The sequence below is a fragment of the Cephus cinctus genome, unplaced genomic scaffold (assembly GCF_000341935.2).
Source record: "Cephus cinctus unplaced genomic scaffold, Ccin1 Ccin1_scaffold0101, whole genome shotgun sequence".
Classification (NCBI taxonomy): domain Eukaryota; kingdom Metazoa; phylum Arthropoda; class Insecta; order Hymenoptera; family Cephidae; genus Cephus; species Cephus cinctus.
Window position 1 is genome coordinate 2154560 of NW_014332838.1, and position 18565 is coordinate 2173124.

At 39.7% G+C, this 18565-nt stretch overlaps 2 protein-coding genes across 4 annotated transcripts in view; one reads left to right on the forward strand and one right to left on the reverse strand.

Annotated features, from left to right (window-relative positions):
• Positions 1–22: 22 nt before the first annotated feature.
• On the reverse strand, positions 23–16886 carry LOC107274710 (pro-interleukin-16). Of its 3 annotated transcripts, XM_025092038.1 has the most exons (6): positions 16640–16886; positions 6963–7112; positions 5673–5791; positions 1076–2998; positions 428–626; positions 23–336 (listed from the first exon to the last, which is right to left on the reverse strand). In XM_025092038.1, the coding sequence occupies exons 3-6, from the start codon at positions 5788–5790 to the stop codon at positions 288–290; spliced, it is 2289 nt and encodes a 762-aa protein (XP_024947806.1). In that variant the 5' UTR covers position 5791; positions 6963–7112; positions 16640–16886; the 3' UTR covers positions 23–287. The 3 variants fall into 3 exon arrangements, with proteins under 3 accessions (XP_024947806.1, XP_015609600.1, XP_015609602.1); XM_015754114.1 differs by lacking the exon at positions 6963–7112 and having other exon boundaries at positions 16640–16885; XM_015754116.2 differs by lacking the exons at positions 5673–5791; positions 6963–7112; positions 16640–16886 and adding an exon at positions 3501–3626.
• Positions 16887–18312: 1426 nt separating this feature from the next.
• Positions 18313–18565, forward strand: part of LOC107274713 (Golgi phosphoprotein 3 homolog sauron) — a 5730-nt gene continuing 5477 nt past the window's right edge. The window contains exon 1 of the mRNA XM_015754126.2: positions 18313–18485. The gene's annotated coding sequence lies outside the window, so the exon portion shown is untranslated. The remainder of the gene's footprint in view (positions 18486–18565) is intronic.

Below are 18565 nucleotides of genomic sequence, written 5' to 3' on the forward strand. Positions count from 1 at the left end.
AGTAATAAATGAAAAATCGTACTTTTTATTAAACGTTTTGTATTTCGCAAAGTATAGGATTCGTATGCGATTATCGTTGATCGAACAACTAGGTATGTACAAATTTATTAAATATTGCATTTACTGTCAGCGACTCTCTCTCTTTTCTCTCTCTCTCTCTCTCTCTCTCTCTCTCTCTCTCTCCCTCACGTTATACTTTACAAATTTACAATATGTACATGAAAATTCATAGCTATACATGTAGACTTCGTTTGGTTCGCTCATTTTTACAAAATAAAATTAATAGATTATCCGTCCGTCAATAAAAGATCTGCACACGATTTGGCCTTTAGTGCTCTGAAACGCATAAAAATAACAAGAGGTCACGTATGATCCTGTTAAAAAAATATGCGCAAACTTCAAACGCACGTTCAACGCGTTTACTTACTGTGATTCTCGATGCTTGACTCTTCTACATAAATGCAGCGCAACTGGACCACTTTTGATATTCCGGAATAATTGCACGGCTTCCCGATGTGCCAAATCATGGGAGACTTGACCATTCACGGCTAAAATTTCATCCCCAGCCCGCAATCGACCATCTTCTGCGGCCTGGCCTCCGGGCAATACCGATTTTATGAAGATGCCTATGACAGAGAAAAATAAAGGAAAATTAAATTCAGACATTCCTCTACGTACAGGCACTATTAGACGGGTCATAAAATATTCTTAGGCTTTGCCTTCTGGTCTTGATATATGTATACATAATGTACGTTTAAAGCAATGGTAGCGTGTACCGGTCATTGGATACGTATGCTATGGTAGATACTATACCACAATTTTCAAGTATGGCTGCCGTCCAGCTGAAACTATTTGCATTTGTTTATCATTCTTGATCATATTGATCCAACGACCAGTACAAAATTCTACAGTGAAATCAATAGTGGAAGACCATCCTTGGACCCACGGTCAGTGGAGTCAGAATATAAAAGATCCTGAAGGACAATAAGTAATAAAAGACGCATAGTGTAAATCATTATTGTTAGATAAAAATCGGATAATAATTATTCTGAGAATAGATATAAATGTAAGTTACCGATGCTTCCTTTGGGACTGTCCCTTCCGCCAACGATAGTGAATCCAAGGGACTTCTTACCAGGGCCTTTTTCGAAGACCACTGTATGAAAAGTGCAAACTGTGCTCCTAGGTCGTCTTGGCAGCGTACAAAAATTAGAGATACTCTGAGAAGAGCTGTCAATCGTTGATGACGATTTTTCCGAGAAGATTGATCTACTGGAATCGTTCTTCTTATCCTTTAGTCGACGCGAATGGTGCTTTCTGAAGTGGGACTTTGGCGAGACAGCTTCGACTATAACACCATGACCATTTTCTATACTGACATTCTCATAATCTACACTACTTTCTTTTAGCCTTCTTGGATGATCCACACTGGTGTATCTTGAAATGACTATGTCCACTTCACCGGGCCCACTTCCACTTCCTAGGATTTTTCTGGCCTCTGCCATGCTCAATCCTCTGAGACGTTTACCATTCACTATAAGAATCTCGTCGCCTATCTTCAAGGTACCTTCACGATCAGCTAAGCCATTTGGCACGACATGAGCTACTAAGTATCCAGGATTAGATTCTAGAGACTTGGCTATAAAGATACCAAGACACTCGTCAGACTTCTCCCTTACCAATTTCACGACCGTGGTCTCCATGGTGTAAGCTTTATTTCGCACAACTTGCGGTCGCAGACTCTCTAGACTCTCCTTACTGCTAGCAAGTCTTTTGACGATCTCCTTACGATTTAAACTCTGAGCTCGTCTGTCCCTGGACGCAAAACCAGTCTGACGCTGTATAAGTTCGGAATTCGCTGCCTGACAGATCGTCCTAAGAGGATCGCGCTCTATTCCCAGGGTAACATTCTGAGGTCCCAGAGACTTGGTAGAGTTGTGCTTAATGTTATTTGCTACAAGAGAGTTCAGTTCAAGACTGGAATATATCTGTGCATTCTTCTCAGATTCCGTTATGGGAGCTGATGGTCTTCTGGGTGGAAGCTGTGGCGGGGATGCATCGCTGATGCTGCTAGTAAGTAATCCTGATGCATCACTGCTGCATCTGTCATCCAATAGTGAACTAGTAGCGGAGTCGTTGTCCAAGATACCAGAATCGTTGTCGTCCTGATCAGGTTGTTCCTCATAAAGAGGATTTGTCCTGAGCTCATCAAGGCCCGGTAGGGTTCCGTAAGAAAAACTTCGAAGTCTTCTCTTCTCCTTGTCCTTGCTATCTTTCTTATATATCTTGGCTATCAATCTGTTAGTAGAGCTCTTCAGGTACCTGTCTTGCATCGCACGGAATTTCGCAGCTAAACAACTCGACGGGGTGATACTGTCGTAGAAAGATTCGTCTTTGCCAGGACTCTCGTTATTCACCGTTAGAATGTCAATGGATTTTGTAGAATCATTATCAGCCAGAAAGTCCTTGCTCTTTCGCCATCTTCGTCGAGGTTTGGGACTATCCTCTAACGTGTCATCCTTCGACTTACACACTTTCGGCGTAGAAGCACGAAATCCGAAGAAACGCGATCGCTCTTCGCAATTCTTTCTACTGGGTAATCTCGTCTGGGACTTTGATCTTCTTTTTCTCTTGGCGCTAGTCTTTTCCTCCTCGCTGATTTGCTTAAGGTCGGATTCACAAACTGATCGTCGGAATTCATTCCTCGTTAGTCCACGTTGACTCAGCTCATTCATAGAACGGAATTGCACCCTATTTCCGTCCTCAGACTCGTCGTCGGAATCCTTGTCTCTGAAGAAGCTCAATCTCGTGTTTTTAACACGGTCCAGTAGCGGATTCCTCTTCTCGCAAATCCTCATGCGCTCCTCCTGTATTCGTTTCTTGTCCTTTTTGCTGGCGCTGCGTTCCGTCGTCACTTGGGAAGTCTGCACGTTGTAGCAATTCCTCTCGGACTCAGAACTCGACGACTTCCGTCGTACCCACCGCACTGGAGACATATCTGCAAACAAGGACGTAGAGTGTAATGGCTCGCAAAGGAAATTCCCCATTTTTCTCTAATATAAAAAAGACAACTGCACGCGCCTATACGCGAAGTATACCGAACTTCCCTTTACTGTCTAGACCATTGTCTCCAATAACAAGTTGGTACGTCTGAATTATCATACCAAGAAAGAGAATGTACAAACGTAATATCATAAATATTAACTTATCAGGATGATAGCGAGCAGGCATTCCGACGTGAGAATAAATACCAGTAAAATAAGTATGTTAGATAAGCTTAAGAAATTTCAACATTTATTAGTCACCTGTCAAACGCTATATAAAAATGTAATAAAGTAAAGGTCACTGGCCAAGATCAATGCTGAACGAAATAAACTGGATGACCACTTCTTTTTTTAGAGCCTAGTATATCAATCTATCCCTATTTCCAGTGCTTCGACCACGCGACACTATATATATTCCCACACTTCAGTATATCCTATTTGACTTTCTGTTATTACGTTTTATCAATTCCTGTATAGCACTTCTAGCCCGTAATCTTCTGTGACATTCTCCTGCTTCACTTTCCACAACGAAATATTCCATTCTCGAAGATCTGGATTTAACCATTTGGCTTGACAGTCGCGAGAAAACTGCGCTATATCAGCGAAGCGTGACGTATTATACGCGTTCCCTCGTATGCTGTCATGGACGGTCATGCAGGATGTGTGTAAGGCAGGACATCCCGTATGAGACAGTCCCTCAAGTATTATTAGGCGTGAGAGAACAGACGTGGGAGACAAGTTAAAGGAAAGAAAGCGTGTCTAGTGATTTTCATGATTTTCGATTATTTTGAGAATGCTTCGTTATCGTAGGTAATGCGTGCCTGAAGGAAGGACGAGAAAGAGAGAAAATGAAAAATTCATGTAAAAAGGGGAGACTTCGGTATTCGATCTCGTTAAACCGGATTCAAATACGTTCTAGGTTCGTGTACTTTCCGCGGGTACAATGATGAATGAGAAACGTGAGATGCATGTGGAAGATCGAAATGAAATTTTGTAACAGAAAATAATTTTTCTTACTCGACTAATTGATATACGATCCAGTGCGTCATTTATGGGTTATCTGTTTGAAGATAGATACTACGTTAGTACTGAATAATACTTTTGATGACGTATTGACTTTTCTTGAATTTTGAAGAAACTTCAAGGTTTGGCTCGGCTGTCACTTCCGCTTATGACACTCAAGGTGCGCCTAATACCATTTCAGAAAATGGTAACCTACTATGAAAATATTAAGAAAATATAAAGTTTCCATGCGAAATACCTGCCTCATTGTTATTTTCGTGTTATCGGTTATTACTTAATGAAAAATATTCTGGGAATTCGAAAAATAAATTTACTGAAATATTATTATGAAAGTGTCGTCCCACAAAATTGCTAATAATAAACTGGTACGACGAATTATACATATAAACAGCTCGATGTTTATTTCGGGCAACAATCGTAATTTACCTTGATTCTGGGGAATTACCTCGCCAGAGTTTTTCTATGTCAACGGTTTCACGGGAATTGTCTGCATAGTGTGAAATTGCAGAAGAAAAATATCAAATTGTTACTAGAAAGTCCATAGGAAAGTGACGTACCATCGACCAGAACTGACCTACATTAACAGCACGAATCGAAAGGCCAGAAAAGGTAAATGATTTTTCAAAATTTTATACGAGTTACTGACACAACCATAACGAGCAACTTTCCAATCAATAATTTTGCATTTGGTATCTCGACGTTTGAAGGGAAATTAATCATTACCCTTATCACGATCAATAAAGACTTTTAATCTTATTATCGGGGCAATCTTGATTTCCAATTTTTGCAATATCCTGACCGGTTCTGTCGGTGAGGTGAACTAGTGCTAAGCTGATCGCAAGAGAAAATTAAAATATGCAAAAGAAACTGTGTCACTAACTGTTTTTTGGTAAGACCCTACGTCACAGTATATATTGGCTATGCGTTACCCATAAAGGATCCAATATCTAAGCATGTCTCGTTGTACACGTGCATTCCTATCAATGCTACCAATATTACCGAATGGCGTTTTCTGCTGAACTTTTTGTATTGCAACACTGAAATACATGCTTGAATATGTGATACGTGTGCGAATACACGTAGTGGATAGTCAGATCCTGAAAATTGTAATTGACGCGTCACAAGTATCCGCGGGACGAGCACAAAGTGCCGACCAAAAACCACAATGATTCCGCCAACGCGATTTGGATAACCGGGTTGACTAACTCCTTTGTTTAGTTTCCTGGTAGCACTGAGAGTTTTATCGTCTCCTGCCATACGCGTACAGAGCCGAATGATTCGCATGAAAAATACATTAGGTACCGCGTATACGGTAGCCAGATAACGTTATTGCTCGTACACACAATCGTCGATTCCGCACGAAAGACTTTCTCGACCTCTTCCCATTTTTCACTCTACCAGTGAAGCGTACCAAGGTTAGCGAGAAAAAAAAGTTCTTATTCCTACGATTTCATGATGATTCCGTTATTTTTTGTCTGTCTATTCATCATTGCTTTTTTTTTTGTCGTTGGCGCAAAACATGAAATTCATCCAATAATTGTATTTTTATTAGAATTTATATAAAGTGGATAATTACGAATTTTATACGTTGCGCTGAATTCTTACCTCTGATTCGGGTGACTGCATGTACTTGCAAAGATGCACCATCTAGATGTTCGTCGGTTCGCAGAGGACTCAGGCTCAAAAGTCTTGGGGCTTCGCTATGCGTCTTAAACCAACGCATTCTGAAAATTAATAATTTTTCATTTACATAACGTGTCTACAGTAGTCATTCAAATTTTTCAATTACATTAAAGCAATGAAAACATCTTGAGATAAGAGCGATCGTAATTCCATCTTTCAGACATCTGTCGTATTATACGAAATAAGGTAGAAAGCATAAAGTCAAAGTGACCCATTGACAATTTCAAACCATTATAAAAAAAAGTCACTAGAATATTAATAGCCGGAAATGCAATGACGCTTTCCAAGATGTATCTGACGATTTCTATTATTTTCACGACCACCACGAAAGTCTTGTCGGACTGCGTAACGTTTCAATAATCTATAGCTAATATTGAAACGTACGACTGAGAGCTGCTTGAATCAATACTTTCGAAAATTCATTAAAAAGTTACATGGCAGTACGGTATCTCAATAGTATTCCTAAACGTGGAGTACTTCAGACACCGACGTATACAGCTTCCGGCGAAATCGGTGGACCAAAACGACTTTTGTCGTGGCTGCACTTGTCCCTGATTTCCATCATATAAAAACCTAAATGGACCACTAATAGCCGTGAGGTATCCACGAAAAAAAAAAGCCTCAAAACTCCATTCTCCCTGTGTACATCCACTCCAAGGAATATCTCAGTGAATTACGTAGAGTGCAAGAAGTGGGAATACGTAACGTTAAAGCAAACAAAGAATGAGCAACTTTTTAATGAAAATACAAGGTAGCTAATACATACAGATATCCAAGGATTGATCTCTTTCCGAGGTAATAACGTCATTGACACATTAATTGGCTATTATCGAATCGATCGGTATTAGAGCCACTCGTGCTCTATTGGATAGACTATTGGAACGCTTGCCATATTACTTTCCCAGTCCTGTCTGGGAACATTCCAAGGGAACAAACTGCGGCACGTTAAAGCATGCGGTTGGCGAAGGATAAATCATTACCGAGAGACGGGAAATAAAGTTATAAAGAGTTGAAGAAAAAAAAGAAAAAAGTAAAAATCCAGGATGCAAACCGATGAAATAGCTGTCTCGTATTGCGAAATGTTAATGTGTCCAGAGAGACAGAAATAGAGAGAGAGAGAGAGAGAGAGAGAGAGAGAGAGAGAGAGAGAGAGAGAAAATATATAATATGGACTATTAAATTTATTTTTTCTATATCTATACTCGGCATTACATTACGCATGAGCAAGTTACGCAGCAGACGGAACAGTGAGATCATCAGGGAGAGTCTCATCGAAAGTCCGTCTTACAATGCCGAAGATAATTTTCATGAAAAGATGTTGTAGCATTCTTCCTGACTTTCAGGTTCCCTTCGCACGGCACTCTAGACGGAAATGAAAAAAAGGCAAATATTCTTACAGCTGCCATGCAGTAATTTCGTCTAATTAATAACGAGAGGTAGGTTGTATATAAATATTTTAATAAAATTCAATAAACGTTAAAAATAATCTTTTTTCTTTAATATAATATTGCCAAATATTTAATTTATACAGAGGATGCTAATTTTCTATAAACTTCCGGAATCCAAAGGAGGCCGATGGCGAGGGAGTGTAGCGAGCATTTCTACCTGGTCGCATACCAAATCTCACTGAAGAATTCCTTCTCTGCCTTCTCCGAAAGATACGTAACGATTTGCCTTACGTCATCGCGTCCCGATATATAGATTTAATGGAACTGCTGCGTGGAAACGAACAACGAACCGGCTTTGGTATCTGTTCGGATATTAACCTATTTTTCTATCTTTTAGGATTTTACGCGTGTAACGGTGCACGCGTTAAAAAACGATATAGGTATGATTTTTTTTTAGAAATCACAACGAAAATAATCGTACGTCTTCATTATTCGTTCACGTCGCGTAATATTTACGTGTCACTGAATATTTTTACAAGCAAGTTGGAAATCTGCTGCACCTTCAGAATTACTTTACCTGAGATGCATCTCATAAAGTTGGCTATAACCAATAGATCGTGAATTCCAATGAGATTATGTTAGCGAGTCTCATCGCTATAATTAAAAGTAACAAATTAACGTCGTATAAAAGTCTCGGTATGGAATCTTATGTTTTTCAATCTAGACACGGTCGTCAGGCAGGAGTAATTCAAAAACTTGAAATCGTGAGAATCGTAACTACCATAGAAGGAGTATTAGAATCTGTGACGATGTGAACTGTAATTGAATGGGATAACGCGCTCTGTTACGTAAGGCCTTAATAAATTAATATACCCGTACGGATCAGCGGGTGGGGCGACTTTCTCCGATGCAAATATCTGTGCCACTAGTCCACCGGCAAAGTATGTATATTCAACGGGGTTTTCACTTTTCACTCATTCGCCACGGTACTTGCAGTTGCCTGAGGATATACAGAAAATTCCTGATCAAGGATAACTGCTGGTGTAGAAGAAAAGTTCATGGCTGGACGTCTTCGACGCACTGCGCATTGGTTCTGCGCATGTTTTGAAATTGACATTAATGCTTTCATATATTACAAGTATACATAACCTCTCTCCATACTTATCATATGAGCATGAGGATGTTCCCGTTTCTCACTTGCAGTTCCGCCTCCAACTATGAATATATAGAAAACAACTTACAAGTTGGATAATTTACACGGAAATGTGTCTGTTGGGTCTAACGACGTTTTACTCCTTTGATTTTAGTACCTTTTACTGCCACCTGAACAGTCGCTCATTCACTAATTCTCAAGTAAATTCTTCTCGCAACCAAAGGTTACCAGTCACGTTTCATCATGATAAAATCACGATGATAGATACTCGCGGGCAATTTTACGCATGCGTTACGTAACCTACGTTTTTTGGTAGGCCGAAAGGTAAGGACTCGCTAATTTGGCGTACGATGTGGATTCTAATCGAGGACTGTACCAAGGTTTGAGCGATGTGTCGTGTCGAAATTCCCGCCAATGAATAAACGAACCTGAAGTTGTTTGTAAATTTCGTCACTTTATTTCTTCTTTAACAAAGTATCGTAAGTTGCGCACTCTTGGGATTTCAGTGAGCTTTACAATGTCAGATGTTCTTAAATACGTACAACCATGCATAACGTCACGTTAAATAAGAGATTGATCATCAATTATATATTGGACATTTAAAAACACTGGTAAAACATGATCTGACAGTAAGAAACGACATAAATAGTTTCATGCGATGATCAGACTTTCCAATAAATTCCAACATTTTCCCTGAAGATCTCACTGACACTTTCAATTTTTTTCGTGCAGTCGAGCGAAACGGTTTAGTGACATTGAAGTGGAAACTCTTGGTCGCAATTCGATTGATCTCTCCATTATTACTGATACAGTTTTTTTTACAATTCACAACAAGCTACCCACCCGAGCCTCAATACTACAATATACTACATTTTCGTAAATGAATATCTATTACCAATTGATAGAACATCATTTCCACAGTAAAGGAGTAATTAGAAACTATGGTAATACTTTTTAGAGGCTATAATTTCTTTAAAGCGGAAAGAAAATATCTGTCAACTTGTCATCGATTCACTTCGCATTGTGAAACTAAGAAGAGTCACCTGTTAATGGAGAGTAGCCTCATAGATGAGAGGTGATCACTTTCCCCAACGTTTGTTATATCGACGTATACCGGTACTACGAGCTGCTACTGTCATATAATTGGCTGCTATATTTATTAGACACGATCGTACTCACTATAGTACATTCACTTGAATTTTGGGTCAACAGCATTATCACCCGTAAACATTCCACGTGCCAAGACCAATCAGTCGCGCATGGTAAACGCATTCTTAAAGTGCGGCTCCGATTTCATCAGAGTCCCTCGCACCGCTGCTACACAGGCATTTATTTTACTTAAGTCTATTTTAAAGTGCTACCAGACCTATATACGACTCAATTTACAAAGCAGCGACGATCGTTCGTCCATCTTCAAATCAGTAACGATCTCCTTCTTTGATGCAAATCAATCATGAATAATCATCATGAACAAATCTCACTGACGAATTCAGTACGGATTGATCGGTTATAAGCAACAATCTCAAAAGCAAAGTAATCGAATTAATGAACAAGATTAATAATTATTTACGCAACCGTTTCACATATCCATTTATGCGTTTCACTAGTCAAATCCTGTATACTGCATAGATTACACTAAATCAGAACTGATCCTTCAGCCCACGACAATACTAGTTTTTTTTTTATATATATAATTAAGCGGTAGCCATAGGCAACGATTTTGAATTTATCCAACAGTATAATTTGTGTTTAACACGTTCAATAATTATATACTATTCAAGGTCGATTCAAAACCAAGCTATAGGCCATTCTGATAATCAAAATGGATGATGCACTAAGTGTGCCACGTCCGTCCAAGACGTGGACTGTAATAACTATACATATGAGGATCACTCAAAGAAAGAAGCCTTCGACCGGTTGGCCATACCACGATAATACTTAACCAAGCATTTTGAAATGGTTGAAGCGTCAGTGCTGCCGTACCGTCGGCTAATAATCCCGCAAGTATTTTCAGTCGCGGGATATTCCGGATACCGTTTAAATCGAAGTGACATACGCGTAGCGTACATACTTGTAGTACTCACTCGGGTAAGTACTCGTAAAACATACGCGAAGTAAACTATACACAAAGTCGTAACTTGTTCTCTTCCTAGATATTATTATATACCTTAGCTGGAATTCTAGGATATGCGTGCCGAGTCTGTCTTTCGCCTTGCAAGTCGCTCCGACCGGACAAGTTCTTGTTGCGCTTACTCGCAAACTCGTATAGACGTTCCAGATTAAGTCCGGCTCGGCGTGACCGGGCCACGGAGCTAACTAGCGAGTTGATTTTAACGGTAGCACTTAAAATCCAGGGTCGTAACCTATGCTCCTGAACTTTCCATGAGATTTAAGAAAAAAAGAGGGAGCAGATTAAAGATCGCATGACTTTCCCTGTCATTCAGTGAGATTTATAAATGTACCGGGTGTACAAGGATACTGTGGCTTAGGTACTTCTGCAAACATATGAGATATTTGCTTCCAGTAATTCTATAATAATAACGGTTCCTGGTAATACGGTTTACGCGTATTTAAAAAAAATTACGTAATGACTATGTCGGTCATTCGTTCTCACGATTATACGTATCGCGACGGAAATCGTGGTAAACTTTCGTAGTAAAAAAGCACGTTCTTTTTGCTACAGCACAAAATCCGTTCTCACTTAACCTCAAGATTTCGACGTTACGATATTGTTTGTCTAACATGAGTATGAAATTGAAACGCTACACCGTGCATAAATGCAAAATGCTATAGTTGTTGTTATTATTATACATTTCAATTAAATCTATAAATACCTTCTTTATATTACTTGCATAATAATATTTCGCAGTACCTTTCTTATCGCATCATCCAAAAGAATAAACCACCGCACGGCACTGTTCCCAACTGTATAACAGCACTTAAGGAGCGTGCAAATGTCCCTAGACGATACAGAGATCGATCTCAGACTATACACGCACTTTACCATTGGCTGGTTAACCATATGGTTCAATAAAATCGTTAATTACCAATATCACGTGCACGCATAATAATTCCTCGATAAAGTGCACACGAGAGGTATAAACGACCCTGAATAATATAAACCAGAATAAGAGCTGAAGTGAAAATAAAATCTAGGGACATTTTCACGCGCGCAGTTAACTCTGTCCTCCTATAGCCATGTCTGTCGATCACTAGATCCTGTCTGCAGTTCCAGTAAAGGCCCCGAGCAAAGGCGTGAGTAGCCTCGTAGCACGTAGTGAATTTTCTCCTTATCCGCCTTTCCATGATCGCTCGCTCGTTCATATGCGGACAGTGTCACGAGAAAGCTGACCCTTACACACGCAGCAGACGGCCGGGCACGCTCTTTCGAGACCTCGGAACTCAGAAGGAACATTATCAAGGCCGGCAAGGTCCTTTTATTTTGTGGGCATTTGATGAGCGACATGCCAGACATTCCACGCTGGAATAGCTGTGTAACTATGCTCTGGGGCTTCGCGCACGAGTGTACAACGACCGTCCGATATGTCTGTACGTGATTCTTTACGCGTGTGTATAAGGACGAGGCCCCAAGGCCGCTAGTTGGCCAATCCTCTCTATGGATATACTCTGAGGGCCTGAAACAATGCGTCAAGAAAGTTATCGGATACGTACTCTATGCCTTTATCACTTGGAAGAGCCTAGGTACATACGTGACTAGCTAACCTTTACAAGAGAGACTCTATGTTTACGCGATGAAAGGTAATTTAGATATTTTTTTTAACGCGTGTATATACATATATAAGTGAATGAAGCGAGGCGAATCGATCTATATTGTTTCTAATGTCCAACCGTGAAGCTTCGAGGAATAGAGGTCGAGGAGGAACTACTGGTCTTTCCAGTATAGAGTGCTACGGTGGTTGCTTGTGAAAGCTGTCAATGCAGTCGCGGCATGTGGTGCCGAATGAGGATAGCGTGTCGTCTAGTATCGCTCAGTGAAAATAGTACATTTATTTCAACAGATAATCAAACGCATCAAGAGATACTATTATGGTAGGCGTCATTCAGTAGAGATGCGTAATGCGAGTCCTTTGGTTCTTTCCGTTAATTTTTCACGGCTTTTTTCTGCTAGTCTTATTCATTTCTAAATTCTTCGACCTTATCCGTATAATCCCGTAGAATAGAAGGTACACCGGTAGACCTTGTGGTCTGTGGTCAATTCGCAAACAAAGTTTTAGTGTCCATCTCCTATTTGCGTTACATCATCCGGTAGGTAAGTTCACACACCTCTACGGAGCGGATGCATTTTTCGTGGTCACTAAGTGTATCGAATGAATGCGTGAAGAGATACGGAGGATAGAAAAATCACAGAGTATAGCATACAAGCATAGAATCAACTCGGGGTGTCCAATTTCATTCATCTCACTGCTGGGCTTAGTCGAGGACCAAGCAGAGCGTAGTGTGGTACACTAGAGGTCTCTTTTGGATGATTCAGACATCGACCCTGATCCGGAATCAGCTTGACGTTGTGGAAGTCGATAATTATTTTGATTGAAGCGAACGATTGGAAATGGGATCATCTGCCTCGATTGACTTTAGCTACGTTTTCATAGTTGATGCTGTGTCAATTTTAATCGCCTTTTAGGATAATAACTTATTAAGTCAAATCAACATTGAAGTTCCAGGAGATGTGATTATTTAAAAAAAAATATAGTTTATTATGGAAGTACATCCTGTGCCAATACTCGCGTTGTCTATAGATTAAGTTATCAGTTCTGAAATCCACTCAGTTTTTATAGACGCCTCTGAATCATTTCGCGTCGTAATCTTATCTTAACCTAATTTTCGACAATACCCGTCTTACATTTTATTATATACCGAGAGTGTCTTATTGATTATCCGCACGTGGTACCGTAACACGAATAAAAAAGTCATTACGTTTCTCAAAGCCTATCATAAACTCCCAAGTGTGCAACTCTCGCGAAGTATATACCCCGGCTTACACATAACCTAGAAATCGATGTAATGACCGTAAATGTATCATAGGATACGTACACGGTTGGTCCGTTTTGTCTATACCGCACTGGAATGTGAAATGCTAATTGCTCTTCTGTTTCCTCATCCGTGGAAAACAATAACTAGACTATCTGTATGCTAAACGTGAAGCACAGGAAGAAACCAAATACTCAGCACGACTAGCATGAACATCCTATGTTTTCCAATTAGGAGTCAACTTCTCTTTTAAGGTTAATGTAATTCTCAATACCAATACCCAGGTGAATTACACGAAGAACCCCTGATATTTTTGACTTTATTAAAATGCCACGACAGTAGTTAAAAATGTCTGGTGAGGCAAGCGTAAATTAGTGTTTACATGAAAATTTCGAAATGTATTCACAGATACGAGTAATACGCTTGTTGCGACTGTCCTTCTTGCCTATCGAGTCGTACGAGGCTGTTCCGCGATATCTGTCCCCATGTTACGACCACAAGGAGAGTGAATAAAGAAAGATTCTTGCGACGTGTGCATATACACTTCGTAATACAACTCAACGATATAACATGCCCGTAACAGGCGGAGCACGCACGACTCGAAATTGCTAGCAATTTAAAAGTAACCGCTAAACGCTTAACAAATCATATTTAAGGAGGAGCAAATTGAAAGAATTATACATGGCGTGACCTTGATTCTAGATTCGCTCGACGTTTTTATGTAAACTTTAGCTGAGGGTTTTCTAGACGTTCAACGTCGCCGCGTGTTGTCGCCGTGACGTGTTTTTCCGCACGGCGGAACGAGACGCATAATTCACTGCGGAAAATGAGTGATTACAAGCCATAAAAGGCAATTTGCAAAGTGACTTTAATTATTTCGCCAGGCATGAGAGTGCTGTGTCTCTATGGGGTGTACCGTATTTACCGTGCTGATACTTTCGCTCCGTGCAACTTCAATGGTATTATTATGTCAAACGCGCAATGCATTTACCTGAACGCTGGGAAAACTTGCATCTTGACGAAACCTCTATTTCCACTCTGACATAATAACGTGGACGTCATATGACGCGTAATGCGCATCCACAGCTGTTCTCGTAACAGCTCTTAGAATATCCATGCATATGCATTACTTCTCATAGCTGTACTTTCACTGTTAAATTTCTTACAGGTCTGCTGTCACAATACTCCAAATGTGTAACATACGTCCGGGAACCATTGTACGCTCTATTGAACTAATCAAATACACTCCGAAGAGACCATACACCACTGGCATCATTGTCGGTAACACATTTGGGATACGTGAAACGACCGTAGGTAGATAGGACGTGAGAATGAAAATAGTATTTAAAATTTCAATAAAATTCATCATAGCTAGTAGGACGTATCGAGAAACAGTGTTTACTTTTCATCTAAAGTTTAAAGATAACTGAAAAGTATGATTTGAAAAAATCGATAAATCGAACCTTATGAAATCAATTACACTCGGTATACGATGCTAATCGTTAAGCTATGCTATAAGAGTCTCTCCACGTATTATACTGCGAACCGTACCTACTGATAACTCGTAAAACACGTGAGCCAACTCTGTGCAGGATCCAGCGAGCTTTTGCTTTTATTATTTCTAATGGAAGATTCTAATGTGTAAGGGTGCTGCAACACCCCTCGTTAGCTACCTTGGATATTGGTTATCGAACGTGCATCTGAACCGAACCACAGGGGAGCATCAGGCAAACCTGAATCATCTTAGGAATGCAACACTGTGTCTGGCTGCGAGTCTTACAATGCCTCGTAGACGGGCATCGCGCATCGAGTGGTTTAACCGTAAAAGCGAGAAAGATTGTACAGGCAGCAGTAAGGTAAGGCAGACCGGCAGGAAGGTAAGGTAAGTAGGTAGTTGTATGTATGTACACACAGGCAAACTGAACAACAGAATAATGACGTGGACCACGAATAATTTTCATACACTTAAATTTTAAGAGCTTGTCACGTGGAGTTTCATTTAGTGATAAATTCCGTTGGATGATACGTGTATCGGGTTCGAGATGTTTGCCGATTTTTTGAAGTTATTCTATGGCTTGATTTTATGTCATTTATTATTATTATTACGTTTATACTTTGGGCCTTTGCGAAGATTGAATTTTGGTTAGTATGGAATCCGCTCGTTTCCTATTTTTTTTCAATGTACTTTTATTTTGTCCGGTTGACGGAATTACCGCAAGACACGTGTTTTCGCGGTATTTCTACTTTTTATATAGAATTATCGTTTTCGTCGTTTTTTAATACCTCATACGGGTTGTTTATGTCGCGTTCTTACGTGCTGCGATAGTCAGCGTTGCCCTTGGCCATGGTTATACTATTTGTCTACGTTCTAATCAGCGTGGTTATGTCGTGATAAAAAAAAATGAAGTGTAACGATAAATTTAGTGACTTCACACAAATTAGGTTTGCGAAATGAGGAATGCCGATTTATACGATTTATTGAGTTTCGTAATATGAATTGATATCGAATACTCCGTGTATATCGTACCAATTAATATACGTGATTTGAACTAATCGTTTTGCTAAGTTTATTTCACAGGATTGAAAATCTTCTTCTGTTGCTACTCGAAAAAAAAAAGATCTCGAATTAGTCATTAGGATGAGATCATCGGAGAGCCGATAAATAATTCATCAGTAGGATTCTGCGACTGCAGACGAACGGTACATCGTTCGGTAATCAATTTGTATTATATTCTCCATAATAAAAATTTGTTTTATCCTGTCCACGTTGAGTTTATCCTTTACAGAGATTTTCGAAGCTGATGTGCATACCTCATTTGCCAGAGGTGTATGTACCTATACGAAAAATGGGGTTTATCAGCCGAACCGTTTTACGAGAGGATCGTTAAAGAACCGAAGTGGCCAATAAAACCGATGCACGAGTAATAATCTCGACTCTGCTATTCGGCAGGGAAGTCAAGAAGGCGCGCTTACCGATTTCTTTCTCAAGATAAACTCGATCTCCAGGAGGGTTCGCATCGTTAGCCTGAGAATCTGTGTTCGGCTCATTGTAAGATTTAATTATGAATTATGATTGCACATTGTTCCCATAGTTTCCCTTTTGCGGTATTAACACCAAAGGTGTTTGAACCATCCGATTATACGGAGCACATAGGAAATTACTGGCTGCACTTTGCTCACAATCGTCCTCTTCAACCCCAATTGACCCCGAAGTGCACCGTTTCGGATTTCCGTCGGGTATGAAAAATCCAAAGTATCCCTTGCACGACTTTGTACAACCGATTCAGTTCGCGTTTGCATCACGTACGATACTCGTTATTATTTTATCCCATCTCTCATTCTATATATTCTCCACTTACCTGCTTACAGCGCGATTTAACAATACTGATGCATTTTCGTAAAGGTCAACCAAGTAGAACACGTGTGCAGAACTACTTGGCGGTTCTTATCGCGCGAGCTCTATTCTTCTCGGATCGATTGATACTTTATGCTATCGATTAATTATTTTTTTCAATAATCCGCACAAATATACAAATAACGAGAAGGGAGCCTTTGGAATCGAGTTGTGCGCTCCGACCGAGCGGACCTGGACGACTGAGTGAGTGTCTCACCCAACCTTTCCAATGCCTACGAGTCTGTTGCTCCCACTACATTGCATTATGCTGTGCTGACATTGAACACGGGAAACAATCATCGACTTCGGTGTCAAGCATCGCTTTGCCGTTTAACAATAAACTGTCAGTCATTAACCCTTAAAAGAAGTCCATTGGTCAATTGGCGCTGATGTACTTTATGTCTGTGTTTGCACTGTGCGCGATAGAGGATAATAACGAAAATAATGTTGACAGACGGAATATTTTTACTGTCTTTAAAAAGGCGCACGTGTTTGGTTGAAATCCATACACTATGAGTCAGCCTGAGTGTGCGACTTTCTTTGGGGCTTCGCGAAATAGTGTGTTCGTTAAAAGTACGTAAAAGTAGCTCATACATTTTGTACATAAAGGAAATAATACGTGTTCGTGATACCGATGGATCTTTGGTAGAAAATTATTATAGAAAAAATAATTGTGAGACCTTTGAAATGTCACGCATGAATAAAGAATGCCTATGTCCACGTACCGGCTTATTGATACTTTGAGGACACGTGCGCATAACTGTAAGCATAATATTCCGTGTCCTATGAACAAGGTGCAACGGTACGATTTCATTGTTATCGTTGCCTGTGACAGAATGCATTCGTGGAGTTTGTTAAAGCTATCACTGGGGAATTGCACTGATGCCGTTACGTAGGAATTGATGATATAAGTATAGGAGTTGTGTTTTGTGTAAGTGTAAAGATAAGAATGATATCAAACAGAGCTTGGAGAGTTAAAGCAGAGAGTGAGAGAGAGACAGGTTCATTTGATATTATATGTTATACTTGACGTTACTACAAAATAATAAACAGATTTAAAAAATATATCGATAAACAGGATTTGGGTATTAATTAGAAATGTGCTTCAACACGCCGTTACGCATTTTGCACTTGTTTTCTTAACAAAAATGTGATTTATTCTTGCGTAAGTTTGAAACTGTAAGTATTCGACATCTATGAACGTTAATATCTGACTTGTATCCAGAACTTCATTTTTCTACAATTAGTTCAACGGTTCGTTTAAATTTTTAAATATAGCCAAACGCGTGTACACATAGACATAGTGCAAACCACGGATATTGTTTGTCGATAACGACGAATGACACTTCTAGGTGTTTCATGCTGTTATATTATTTAAAAATTATTTTTAAAAAATCGTATTGTACGTAGTGCAGCAATTAATGCTGCGGAACGAGGAAATACGAAAAGTATTTTGAACGGCAGAAACGATATGAACGTTTTATGAGGCGGAACGAGAAATGATCGCTCAGAATTCCACTTTATTGCGGTAGATATCATTTTTCAGGGCATTTATAAACTGATCTATCGTATCTATTCGTGGTCCGAGATAACTCGAAGACGTCTGATGGAAGCAGGTGAGCTGGCAGTTATTGTAAGCAGTGACGCGGGACTAAGCACAGTTAAGCCATATACTGTAGACCTGCATCTACATCCATTATAAAACGTGTAATAATGTTTGAAAAAATTACATCTTGACTGCTTATAACTGTACAGTGCACCATCTGCGTTATGCGCATTTACACTTGTGGACCAGTTGCTTTACGGATTGGGTAATTGATATAAATCACTTATAAATAAAACGTTAGAAACAAAGTGGTGGAAAAACGTTTGAGATAGAAGTTATATGGAT